At 36.0% G+C, this 14,566-nt stretch overlaps 1 protein-coding gene across 4 annotated transcripts in view; it reads right to left on the minus strand.

Moving 5' to 3' along the window:
* KCTD9 (potassium channel tetramerization domain containing 9) overlaps positions 1–14,566 on the minus strand; it is a 32,754-nt gene that overhangs the window by 11,818 nt on the left and 6,370 nt on the right. For 2 of the 4 annotated variants that reach the window (XM_030816992.1, XM_003272883.4), the window contains exons 2-6: positions 8,618–8,739; positions 6,791–6,834; positions 3,064–3,160; positions 2,390–2,448; positions 2,063–2,191 (exon numbers count right to left, since the gene is read on the minus strand). In XM_030816992.1, coding sequence (XP_030672852.1) covers positions 2,063–2,191; positions 2,390–2,448; positions 3,064–3,160; positions 6,791–6,834; positions 8,618–8,739 — 451 coding nt within the window. Of the gene's footprint in view, positions 1–2,062; positions 2,192–2,389; positions 2,449–3,063; positions 3,380–6,790; positions 6,835–8,617; positions 8,740–14,566 lie in introns of those variants that run through there. The other 2 variants (XM_030816993.1, XM_030816994.1) reach the window with 2 other exon arrangements.

The raw sequence follows: 14,566 nt of genomic DNA on the forward strand, positions 1-14,566 counted from the left end.
ATTCTGGTCGGATATATATCCCTGGTGGAAACTCAACATATTATAAAAGAGGTTCTTGTGGGCCATGCTCTCAATTTGCCAAGATCTAAGTAAAGCAGAACTCTTAGGGAATGCAGCCAGGATACGTTTCTAATTCTAGGTTTAGAATTAAACCTTTAAAACATCCAGAGAAGCCATAGAAATACAAAAGACAGGCCGGGCTCACATCTGTAATCCCAGCACTTTGGGAGGCTGAGGTGGGTAGATCATTTGAGGTCAGGAGTTCAAGACCAGCCTGGCCAACACATGGTGAAACCCCGTCTCTACTAAAAATACAAAAAATTAGCCGGGCATGGTGGCAGGCGCCTGTAGTCCCAGCTACTCAGGAGGCTGAGGCAGGAGAATGGCATGAACCCGGGAGGCGGAGCTTGCAGTGAGCCGTGATCATGCCACTGCACTCTGGCCTCAGAAACAGAGCGAGACTCCGTGTCAAAAAACAACAACAAAACAAACAAACAAAAAAACAAAACAAATATTAGCTGGGCATCATGGTGTGTGCCTGTAATCCCAGCTACTTGGGAAGTTAAGGCAGGAGAATCACTGGAACCCAGGAGGCACAGGTTGCAGTGAGCAGAGATCATGCCATTGTACTCCAGCCTGGGTGACAGAGCAAGACTCTGTCTCAAAAAAAAAAAAAAATTTTGGATTTGAATCCCAGCTCTGCCACTCACTACTTTTTGGTGTTAGTGAAATTACTGTAGATTGTTTTAAAGCATATAATTACTTGGGGCAACCTGTAGGCAATGTAAAGAGTTTGGATGGAAACTGTACTAACTAAAAATAATGCTTTATAAAATGAATCCAGCAGAGAGCTCTGCTTTTTGAACACTTGAACAAATAAAAGAAATGGTTGAGAAACAAAAAGAAAAAAACTAGCAAATCTTGGTAATAGCTTGGTTTGCAGATGTGTGGCACAGCATGGATAAATATATTTCTGACGTTATTTTCTAGGCAAGTAGGATACAAAATGCTATCAATAATTTGAAGAAAAATTAAAATGGGAGAAATAGAAAGCAACAAGAATTTAGTTATAAAGTTATAGAACTAGCTAAAAGGGTCAAATAATATTTTTTTTTTGCAATAGGTACATGTTCAAGGGAATATAAAGTTTGTTATAGCAACACTAAAAGTTAATGGGTGTTTTGTATTTCACTACAGAAACTGTAAGCCAGCAGTCCTCAGGCTGATTATGATGTGTTCAGCATGTAATGTTTTCAAAATAAAAACACGTCACATAAAATTTTAGATACCCAGGTTTTCTTTAAAAACCAAGGTTCTGGCACTCTACGTCTGTCCACTTTGCACATGGCAATGATCTGCTGACAGGCATGTGACCTCAAACTTGCCACTGCCTACCATTCCTCAAGTACTAACATCACATCACCTTCAGTCACTTGGAGGCCTATTAGCTTCCAAATGTGCAACCAGTGTTTTATAAGGGCTTTTGTCTACATCACCTCCATGAACCTTCACAAAAATCTTGTGATGTAGATAGGGTCGAGAGTGCTTTTAACACTCATTTTTCCAATATGACTCAGAGAAATTTTCCCCAAGTTAGTCTCCCTAAGTTAGCAAGTTGTAGAATCAAGACTCTAATTGAGAATTATGACTGCAAGCCATGATTTGCCCTCTTGACTACTCTAGTTCTCACATAATGTGGGGAATATCCAGAACTTGGAGCCAAGTTACATTCTTAATTCAATTTGGGAAACAACAAAACCCTTTAAAGTCACTTGTGATAGAATGTAAATCAACTTAGAATATAAAGTTGATGTGTATGGCTTAGATATTTACCTATATGTACAAAGACTACCTACCTGAAGGACCACCTGCCCGTACCTAAATCTATTTCTATACCTATATCACTCATATACATGTGAAAACATCTAGTTTAAAAAATAGAAAAAATATATACTTTTACTTTATGGAAATATACTGTTACTGAGTGAAACAAAGTTAAAATCTTAAACTTACAAAAATGTGAGTAGTTACATAATTATATTGAAAGTCTACATAAACTCACCCAATAAATTAATGCCATCATTTACAATGAGCTGTCCATGACGCAAGTAGTTAAGAATGGGTTCAAAGTACTCAGGACTTCGGTCAATTAAGAAAGCTCCTCTATGATCTTGCTTATTTCCCCAGACACCTGTGTTACCATTATAATAAAGAAAGCCCCCCGTAAACAAAAAATAAAGTCAGAAATGTATGAGGAAAAAATTGCTAAATATAAGTTTTTACTCTTAAAAACTGACATAATTAGTAAGTACAGAAGGTCAGGAGTTATAAAGTCAGCACAGATACAAAACAGGTAAGATGAAATGTGAAAACAACGTGTTACACTCACCTTTGTCCTTGAACATGTGGGCCAGCATACTGTCAGGTTCTTTATTCACTAAAGTGCTCCTAAGAATTCAGGGAAAAAAATTGATTTCTCCATTTGTCTTTATAAACAAACATATTTAAGTCAAGAGTATACTCGATCCCAGCTGCTCTCTCAAAAAGATGCATGCTACAACCTGGTAGGAGTAACGCTGGGAAACAAAAACGTGCAGTAAGTTGCCATTTATCAGATCCCTTCTAATAGGGTACTTCCTTTGATTTAAACATTGTTTTAATTTCCTTTGCTTTAAATACTTGTCTGTCTATCCTGTAAGCAAACTATTACAGAATAATATTCTTCATCTTCCAAACTTACATTTTTCTGCCCTTTAATAAAAGCAGTTGTAGTCTCTACAAATTTCAGTAGTGTTAATTTTTACTTATATTGTGTGTTTGTTACTCAATAGCTAAAAAGCATGTTCTAAAACACTGAAGAGATGCCTTTTATGCTCTCTCTGGAATGAACCATGTTTTTACTTTTTTCTTCAAAAAAAGTTATAAAAAATGGTTTCAGATCACATAGTATATTTAAGCAGCATTTGAGTATCTTTTAAGGAAATCAGCAAATTGAAGAACAAAGGGTACACAGTGCTTCTTTTGCATTCTCTTTCTCTCTAACACACATACATACACACCTACCGTGTAGTGGTAAAGTACCGCCCTCCAACATTTAATGTCAGCCAGTCTGTGTGGAATCCTAACAATCCCTCAGGAGGCTTAGAATCTGTCTGAGGATCTAGAGATGACATGTAGAAAATAATACAAATATTAAGATTGGGGATTCTGGGAAGATGGTAATGGCATAATTTTTTAAACTGAATACACACATAATAAAAGCATACCAGAGCTACTAGGACAGCAATACCCAAACCCACAGACTGCATCTAAAACAACACTAGGTGATAAGGTAGTCCCACCAATACCAACAGCTATAAGTGCAGCATGCTTTCAGCGCCTGTGAAAGAAAAAGCAGAGAGAAGCAACAGGGTATATGATGAACCCATGAATGTCAAAGCCATCCATAGATACTGACTTCATTGCTTAATAAGTCTAGCTGAGAACAACAGATTGAGATCACCCCAAAAGTGGGTGATGCAAGTAGTCTGCAGTAAGATTCTGATAGGGCTAAAAATAAACTCTTAAAACCAAATGGCCAAAACTCCCTTCTATGGACAAAGCCCCATACTGATAAGATGCTGGGAAAATAATCCAAGTTGAATGCAACAAAGACAACAGAGACAAAAAAAAAAAAAAAAAAAAAAAGGACTCCAGACAAAAGTTAAGAGGTCTAATAGACCAGAATATACCAGAAAATGAGTTCTGTGTATTTTTAACACTTCACAAAAACAACAGAAAAGGAACTCTAGAGCCATGAAATTAGAAAAACTGTCCTGTCAGCCCTCTTTTCAAGTTAAGAAAAACTAACTTCATATAAAAATAAGCAATACAAAAGGACTGATCAAATGTAATACAAGTGTTAAAATAATAATTATGTCCTTATAGATAATGAAAACATGCCAGAAATACCCACAAAATAGATCAAAATTATAATCTAATATTCCAAAACATGCTAAAAGTTTATACAAGGTATAAAACAATAATATAAACCAGGATTTAAAAATTCAGAAATGAGTAGCAAGAACTCCCAAGAGAATTAGAAATAAAAGAAAAATGATTTTTAAAGACTAAAGCAAAAGAAATACAAGAGTGATTAAACACAATAGACAATGACTTAAGGAAAAGAAAAGGTAAAAAAGAGAGTAGCTTGAAAAATTAAAAAGAAATGGCCAGACATGGTGGCTCATGCCTATAATCCTCTGGGAGGCCGAGGTGGGTGGATTGCTTGAGCTCAGGAGTTCGATACCAGCCTGGGCAACGGGGCAAAACCCCAAAACCCCATCTCTACAAAAAATACAAAAAAATTATCCGGGCATGGTAGCACACATCTGCAGTCCCAGCTACTGGTGGGGGGCTGAGGCAGGAGGATCACTTGAACCCAGGAGGTTGAAGCTGTAGTGAGCCAAGATCATACCACTGCACTACAGCCTGAGTGACAAAGTGAGGCCCTGTCTCAAAAAAATAAATAAAAAGAAAGGAAAAGAAAGTTTCAAACATAAAAGACAAGTGTAAACGATCCACCCTACATACAATAGAGTCCTGAAAGAAGGAAATCAAATCAAAGTGAACAAAATAAAAATGTAAACTTCAAGAAAACTGTACTGAAATTTTAAAATACATACACTTGAAACTATATATTGAAAGGATCCATCACAGACTGAGAAAACCAATCCAGAACAACTCAGAACACCAATAAATATTCTACTAAAATTACTGTAAAGAGAAATATCCTTTGGGTGATCTATGAAAAATAATCACATAAGAAAGATCAGATTTTTTGAAACCAACATCTCAAGCCAGAATAAAATGCAGTAACATATTTAAGATATTCAAAGAAAAATAACGTGAACCAAGGATTTTTCAATAGCTTCACTGAGGTATAATTAACATAGAACAAATTACACATACTAAAGTTTATAATTTAATAAGCTTTGACATATAATTTTATACCAAAATTATATAAAGATGGTGGATGGCAATGGCATCTTGCCATTGGAAGATGTCACAGAATATTGTTCTCATAGTTTCTTGCAGAGAAATCTACTAGAGAACAAGTTTCAGATAACCACTGGAAACATAACAAAAGGATTGGAGGTAAGTGTACACTTGAAGAAGTAAAACTAAATTAGTGTATAAAGGGAGACAGTATAACATACAATGGCTATATGTTCTGACAATTCAGAAACAATACCATTATTTTTAAGTAAGGGGAGAAAGGATTTAGCATATGAAAAACATTTAACTGTTTTTAGTAATTATATTGGTACTGAAAGTATTGAGTTTGTTACTCTGACATTTTTAGATGTGTTCATATATGGGGTAAAGTAAATGAGTAATTATGTGACATTATAATTCTATTAGTCCCCATGTCCCTGAAAGTCAGGATTAATGATATAGAAAAAGGAGACACAGATGTAAGACAGAAGAGGGTAAGTAAAAACCTTATAATCCTTAATATAAACTTTAAGTATTACTATGAACCCATGAGTTATTTCATCTACCCATATTTTGTTATATATGACATATAAACTTTATCCTATAACATATATTATATACAAATTTTATCTCTACCTATATATTTTCAATTCTGTCCACCAAAAGGCATAGCAACAATAATGAACCCAATAGCGAAGAGCCTCCCTAGCACCCAGATTTGTCTTGGAATGACACTTCCCACTAAAAAAAATCAAGGCTTGTTGGAAAAATGTTGATCCAGGTCTGACACAGGAAAAGGTTTTAAGATACCTTTATTCCAGATAATACCTATTATTCCAGATAATAAGAAAGCTACAAAATCCAACAAGGTTTGTTAAAAAGACCTGAAGAGATTTCCAGTGGTGAAAAATTAAGACCATCTGAACATCAATAAATGCAGGATGAAAATATACCAAATATTTTTAAATCCATGAGTTAATAACAATTAAAAAAACCTTACTTGATCATTTTTTATTGTGTTTGTATGCAGTGGACCAATTAAGTGACCATTGCCTGCCAATCACTGTTAGACCAATGGATAAAAGAAGATGAGGAGAAGTTCTTGCTTACAGTTTTAAGGTAGAGACAGACAGACAAGAATATGCACTTACTGCTAAGTTGACAATGGCCTGTGCAACAATCCTGAGAACTACTTTCACTCACCAAATGCAATTAGTATGATGCTTTACAAAATACTTAAATATTCAGAGTGTTGCCTATATGGATCCAAATAAATCAAATACTTTATCTTCCTTTTGGCCTTTTCTTTTGAGATATACAACTATAAGCTTTCTTCCAAATCAAAGGGTAGTGTGTGTGCACACCTGTGTGTGTGGTTGATACCAAGTCATTTTTTGGCTGATCTGATCACCGTGAAATACTGTCAAACACTACTTATGCAAGCAATATTTACTCACAAATATGTAATACAACACGTAGAAAAATTTTGACATTCACTATCAAAGAAAAAATTTTGAAACAAAACAATTGTTTCTAAAATCAAAACTACCTTACTATGTTACAGTTAATGAATATGTACACCTCCAGAGCATTTTAAAGGCATGTAAAAGACGAGGCATCCATAATAAACTATGATCATATAGTAAAAAATTTACTTTAACACACCCAATGCAGAGTCAAAAAGTGTGAAGATTTGAATACAGCCATAAGATCATTTTTAATGTTTAAGCTTAATAGCCCCATTTAAAATAATTGCCATCCATCTTTTTTTTTTTTTTTTTGGCAGATAAAATTGGCTTTTAAAGTCACTTACCAATAAATGGCTCTCCTTCACAAACAAACAAAACATCATCATCCCTGGGGAAATCAAAATTTAAAAAGCTACCATCAAAATCTAAAAATCACATTAATTATCTGTTGCTTATAGGAACTATTCCTTAGAATTATATAGACAATAGGTTTTGCTATCAATCTAGACTGCAAAGAAGCTAAGTTTCCAATGCTTTGTTTAACCCCTTGAACTTAACTGTCTTTGAATTTAAATTCAAAAATAAGATCTTGCACATGAAAGTACTTTTGAAATGGGGGGAAAAAAATCCCCCTACACAAATGATGTGAGTTCAGCTTTCTTATCAATTGAGAATGAATAATTATGCTCAAAGGATAGATTAAAGTCACAGCCAACTCTTTTTTCTTTACATTTTTTACCCCTAAATCATCAGCTGTTGTGTGCTTTGGAGATGAAATAAACTGTCATATTAAATCTAGGAAAAATATAGCTGGAAGTAACTCTACTGTCAGTGTTTACCCACTACACATCCACCATACACTCAAATGTAAATGGCTGCATGTAACCCACAGTTCTGGACAATCAGTGCACATCCTCTTCCTCAACCCATTATACCAGATACTGTATTGTGAAGCAAAAATGAATAAACAGATATTTTATAGCTCAGAAGGCTTCAGTTATAACCTTCCATTGTAGAAGTTTTTATTTCCTATAGGACATCACAGGACACGTTAAATTTTTCTAAGAAGCAGAGTTTGTGTTTGTTAAGAAGGAAGTTAGGTTGATGAGGATCATCGTCCAACAATGTGACTCAGTTTTCCTTAGAAAGTGAAAGAAGCTGGGAGATACATATTGAAAAACTAAGAAATTATCCTAATTTATTTGGATTTAAAATGTAGTGTATAGTATTTCCTACTTGTTCACCATGCCAGTTTACTTTTTCAGATTAGTATAAAAATCTGTTTTCATTAACAAAACCCAACTAGCTATATGACCTGAGTGAGTCCTCAGCTTCACAGGTAATTCGTTTCCTCATCTGTAAAATGAAGGGTCTAGAACTGATTAACTGCAAAGCAGTATATTATATTGAAAGGCCATTTTGATCTGGATTTATACAGAGACTTTGTATATTATTATAAGTTAAAGCATCATTATCTTTACATCACCGATAAAAAAAACTCATGCTTTGCCAATTAAATGGTATAACTCAGGCAAAGCAATGATAACATAAGTGGCATAGTCAATACTTAATTTGTGTTCCCTTTACCATCTTCTTTGTTAAGCATCTTCCTGCTCCAAAATTCTCTGACCTCGTGAAGATGAGGTAAGGTGAACTACACACTTGTTTTAAAGAGATAAATCTGCCTGGGATATTTAAGGAACAAACATAAGCCTATAATTATGGTGGATCACTGGTGATATCACTACTTAGAATTCTATCATATTTATAAGGTTTTTACAAAATCTGGCCTTTGTAATGATTATAAAATGCAAAGCATTCTTAGGAAATGATTAACAAGCAGGTGCATATAGAAGTGATCAATTAGATTTTTAATGTTAAAAACTGCATGTCTTACTAGATCCTTCTCTAGTACCACAAAGAAGAAATTCCTCATAGCCATATATGAACTATGCAGAAAGACTATCAGTATACTGAAATGTACTAAGGGTTTTCTAGCTGATCAACACACCTTAAGCCCAAATGATTTAAATTCCAAAGAGCAAATTCTAGGTAATCACTTGCCAAAATCCTGTATTCTTAACAGTGATTAAACTACTGCTTAAGGGAAACAGCATAGCACCAAGAAGTTGGGGCACACTGTTGACAACTTATAAAAAGGTGACGGTTACCTGATCAAAGCAATATCATCAATCAGTCCACCTTTCCCATTATACACACTGGTGGCTTTTATGCCGAGTTTACTGCTGGCCACAGAAAGCAAATCAGATAAAGTTCCATATACAGCAACCACCTGTAAACACACCAGATGAATATGAACAATTTATTTAATAAATGTTATCCCCCACAAGTTATAAACCACCACACTAGAACAGTGCTAAAAAGATTATCATATAAAAGGAGACTTCAAGAGGTTCTTAACAGTGCCCCCTTTTCTTCCATGACTCATTTATTCACTTGGTGCCTAATATTGCCGACTCCTAAACTAGAACATAAGAAATCATCTCTGATCAAAACAATCTACAATCCTAAGATGTGTTAAATAGCGCTCCAGTTGTGAAGTAAGATAGACCTACACTTCGATCTAGAGTGTGACATTTTCTAGCTGTCAACTTGAGTCAATCTATTGATGCTTCTGTTGCTTTAACTAGAAATGAAGAAAATAGTAGCACCTACTTCAGAAGGTATTATGAGATGAGTTCATGCATAAGAGCTTAGCAAAGTGCCTGAGACCTAGTAAGTCCCTATTATGTTGTCCTTTTATTATTTATTTATTTGAATGGTTCATCCTTAGAATAGGAGTGTGCTGGTGCTGTTTATTATATCATTAACGATATCAACTACCAGAGGACAGATAACTTCCCACCTCATTTAATTCTTCATTAACCAAGCCAGATTTTAGCACCTAACATTAAGAATAAAGCAAACAGTTGGGTGACAATAAATTGATCTGTCCTGCTGTGAATCAAGCAGTCCGATATATGTGCAAGATACATGCAACTGTTTAAGCAGGGTGCTGAGAATTTCTACATGTAAGTGAATTTTGTGCCCTGGTCCTAACTGTAACTATGGGTTCCCAGTGGCTGAGTTGTACAGTTGCACCATTATCGGTTATGACCTCTGAAAGTTAGGAATAAAAACTAGGTAAGGGTCGGGCACAGTGGTTCATGCCTGTAATCCCAGCACTTTGTGAGGCTGAGACGGGCAGAGCACTTAAGGCCTGGAGTTTGAGACCAGCCAGACCAACATGGAGAAACCCCGTCTTTACTAAAATACAAAAATCAGCTAGGTGTGCTGGCGCATGCCTGTAGCTACTCCAGAAGCTGAGGCATGAGAATTGCATGAACCCGGGAGGCAGAGGTTGCAGCGAGCCAACGTTGCACCACTGCACTCCAGCCTGTATGACCAAGTAAGGCTCTGTCTCACCCCCCAAAAAAGAAAAATCAGTAGGTGAAGAGCTAAACACGAAGCACAGTCAGCTAGCTCATGGATGTCCCAAGATTATTATGTCAAGATGCCATATGAAATGAGCACTAAGGCTGGTCCTCTGTCCACTAGTGACTGGAATACAGTGGACAGTTTCTAGTTAAATAAAGTAAATGGAGGACATGGAAAAAGCTGCTCGACAACATAGGAGTGTGCAGTTTTTCAAAAGCAGAGTACTCAGATTCTAACTTTTTTCTCTTGGATCAGAAGGATGAAAGCCAGAAGAGTGCTGGGGCATTTTGGAAAGTGTTGAAGGCAAGAAAAATTTAAGCGGAACCAAGTGCATTATAAAAAATAATGCACAACCCAAGTGTCTATAAGCAGGTAATTGCATAAATAAAATATGGTATATATATATATATATATATATATATATATATATACACACAATGGAATATTATTCAGCAATAAGAAACAATGAGGCCAGGTACAGTGGCTCATGACTGTAATCCCAGCACTTTGAGACGCTGTAGCAGGTGGATCGCTTGAGCCCAGGAGTTCGAGACCTGCCTGGCCAACATGGTGAAACACGGTCTCTACAAAAAAGTACAAAAAGTAGCCGAGCATGGAGACACATGCCTGTAGTCTTAGCTTCTTGGGAGGCCGAGGTGGGAGGATCACCTGAGCGTGCCAGTTCAAGGCTGCAGTGAGCCAAGATCACGCCACTGCACTCCAGCCTGGACATGATGGGACGGAAAAGAAAAAAGGAAAGGAAAAAGAAAAGAAAAGAGAAAAGGAAAGGAAAGGAAAGGAAAAGGAAAGGAAAGGAAAGCGAGAAGAGGAGAGACATGAATTCTGACACATGCTGCAACATGGATGAACCTTTCTGACAGTATGCTAAATGAAGTAAGCCAGTCACAAAAGGATAAATATTCTATGATACCACTCACATGAAAGTACCCCAAACAGGCAAATTCATACAGAAAGAAAGCAGAATAAAGGTTACCAAGGCATAGATGGGAATGGACAGTTATTTCTTAATGGGTACAATTTCTGTTTGGGATGATGACCAAGTACTGGAAATAAACCGTGGTGATGGTTACACACATTGTGAATGTAAACAATGTCAATGAATTACACATTTAAAAAATGGTTAAAATAATAAATTTTGTTCCATCTTTTATCACAATAAAAAAAATGCAAAGCACTTGGCACAGTGTCCTACACACAGCAGGCTTGTCACAAATAATTAAAGCCTGAGTAGGGCTGGGCGCGGTGGCTCACGCCTGTAATCCTTGCACTATGGAAGGCTGAGGAGGGTGGATTGCTTGAGCCCAAGAGTTCGAGACCAGCTTGGGCAACACAGTGAAACCCCATCTCTACTAAAATACAAAAAATTAGTCGGGTGTGGTAGCGTGCGCCTGTAGTCCCAGCTACTCGGGAGGCTGAGGCAGGAGAATTGCTTCAACCGGGGAGGCAGAGGTTGCAGTTAGCTGAGACCACGCCAACACACTCCAGCCTGGGCGACGGAGTGAGACTCCTTCTCCAAAGAAAAAAAAAAAAAAAGCCTGAGTAAAATATGTCCCCCATATTTCCTATGATTGTTCACCTCTGCAACACAGTGAGGAATTCTGTAATTGCATTATACACATTCCTGGGACAAAGGGAAGCAAAATACAGTACCTAGGGCATTGCACACGGCAAAGCTGGGGTTGTGTTAAGGCAGAGAGCATGAAGAGAGTAAAGACACAGAAGAGAGAAGCAAACACGCAAAGGAGCAAGAGATTGACCAAAGCAGATGCAAAACAACTTCTGCAGTCAGAAGGTGCTATGAGAGGAGGGTAAGAATCACAGGCACTTCTTTCCCAATTCAATGTTCTTGGCATAATTGCCATCATACAAAGAATTTTCTAAATTTTTCTTTTCCCTCTTATTTACCTCTGGCTCTTATATCTCAGTATTGCTTTCTTTTGCCTGATATCCCCTCCTTGCCCTAACATCAACTTTCTCTCTCAGCATCTCTTTCACTGTTCTCTCTTGGCCATACCAAAAAATAGATGCAAGTTGAATGCACCTGCCTGTATTATGCTTAATACTTAATGTAATATTATAGCTTAAGATCTTATATGACTTATTCAAAATACACTAACTTGAACTGTCATCTACTTCCATATGATTGACTTGGTTTTTCTGTGGATCAGTTGTCTTCCGATGAAAATAAAGGCTACCTGCCATGTTTTAAAGCTGTGCTGTCCAGTGTGGAAGCCACTAGCTTCATGAGTCTATTTAAATTTTAATCTATTAAAATTAAAAGTTAAAATGCAGTTCAGTCACACTGGCCACATTTCAAGTGCTCAACTGCCACACTGGCTAGTGGTTACCATATTGAATAGCACAAATTTCCATCATCTCAGTAGTTCTATTAGACAGTGCTATTCTAAAGAGCAGAAAAAAAAATGAAGAAAAAAAAACACCTATTTTAATTCCATTAGGCTTTCCCATGATATAGGAACCCAAAGTAACAAACTGATGAAATACAACTCAAGACCTGTTTGTTGTTTTATTTAGAGGGTTGGGATGTTGCCATCTTCCGTTTCTTCCCCACTGAAGTCAAATGTGACCAGACGATAGAAAAAAACCATGCATACTGCTTGGCAAGGACTATTTTCAAGGCAATCAAAGTACAATAGGTATTTCCTTGTAGGTTGTAAAACTACTAAGGAGCACAGTCTAGGTATAAATTGAATTCAACTTTTATTGCCACTTAAATCGATCCTAATAAAGTATCAAAAACAATTTACCATATCACTAAATATTTTCTAATCTGGCTGTCTGCCTGGATCCTAAAGGTCCAATAAAAAAAATTAATTTGCAAAAAGTTGTTATGAATTCTGTGAATAGAGGTGACCAATTATCCCTTGGTAAAGCTGATAAGCAGCACTAAAGAAGTACATTCCTGAGCTGTTCTACTAACAACCACCATAGGTTCAAATGGTGTATTACCTGGCTTACAGCACGTGTTTGATAAATATTTCTTGAATGTTGAGTGTTGAAGTAGGACACACCTTTTTTTGTGTGACAGTCATATTCATTTAAGTCTCTTACACTGTCATTAGGGTAAAAAAATACACAGTATAAATGCAATTCTAAAGCAGTCTAGGCATGGTGGCTCACGCCTGTAATGGCCGGCACTTTCTGGGAGGCCAAGATGGGTGGATCACCTGAGGTCAGGAGTTCAAGACCAGCCTGGCCAACATGGTAAAAACGTGCCACCATGCCCAGCTAATTTTTGTATTTTTAGTAGAGACGGGGTTTCACCATGTTGGCCATGAGGGTGTCGATCTCTTGACCTCGTGATTCAACCGCCTCAGCCTCCCAAAGTGCTGGGATTATAGGCGTGAGCCACCACGCCCTGCTAAGTTTGTTTTATTTTGTTTGTTTTCCAAATTTGTTACAATGAACCTATATTACTTTTGTAATAAGGGGGGAAAGTTTTAATTTATTTTAAGGTCTCCATAGCTCCAGATACTAGTTCTATAAATAAAATTATTTTAGCAGTTTGCAATCAGGCAGTTAACAATTTCCTTTAAGTGAAATAACCAAAGGGTGGTCAATTAGAGAAAACAGAATTAAAATTAATACAAAGAATCTTATAGTTCTAGAAATTTGAAAATTTCCCTTAAGTTGGGCCAATATACTTGTTTTCACTTGGAGGGCTATTCTTGACATTTGTTTTCCAACTAATCATTCACACATACTAACAATACCAAACAAATAAAAAGGAGTTATGTTGCAATACTAATATTCAAATATTCAAAATCTCTGTATTTTAAACTAATTAGAAACCAGGTTTTAAAATATATATATCAACATAAATTTGTCATACATATGGAAAAGATGATTAAGTTACTGAGAAAGTTGCAAACAGATTGGCACATGCATTCTTCTTTATATAACTCTTTTGAGAAAGAGGAACAATAAAAATCTTGTATATCATGGACATAAGCTCCAGGTAGTATATACTAAGATTGTTTTTGTCCTCATACTGAGCCAAATAAATCATAAAATGATAGTGCTTACGAAGGTCATTTGCTTTGTATATGTTATCTCCACCATGTGGGCCTGATGTTTCCATGTCACTGTGATTATCTACTTTAATAACTTAGGCCCTAAGAATAGAAGCATTTTACATTTATTGAGAAGCATGTCTATTAAAGTTCATGATGTCTGTATTATACTACTGTTTAGAGTCAATTATTTTTAAATTTCAGATCCCATGACAAGTGAAAGCTGTCTATGAGTTGGAGAGTAAATAGAATACCATGCCTAGTAGGATTGGCTAGTTTTAATTTGCCTTTAAACACCATTTTCAAATTGTAACCTATATTATTTAAATTTAAAAATTAAAACCTGCACATGCAAGTCACATATTTTTTCTTTTATACCCACAAGATTTATTACATAATACACAATAAATACACAAGTATTTGTGTATTTGAATTCAACTTTTATTGCCACTTAAATCAATCCTAATAAAGTATCAAAAACAATTTACCATATCACTAAATATTTTCTAATCTGGCTGTCTGCCTGGATCCAAAAGGTCCAATAAAAAAATTAATTTGCAAAAAGTTGTTATGATAAATATACAAGTATTTATTGTGCATTATGCAATACACAATACACATAAATTG

The sequence above is a fragment of the Nomascus leucogenys genome, chromosome 8 (genome assembly GCF_006542625.1).
Source record: "Nomascus leucogenys isolate Asia chromosome 8, Asia_NLE_v1, whole genome shotgun sequence".
Taxonomy (NCBI): domain Eukaryota; kingdom Metazoa; phylum Chordata; class Mammalia; order Primates; family Hylobatidae; genus Nomascus; species Nomascus leucogenys.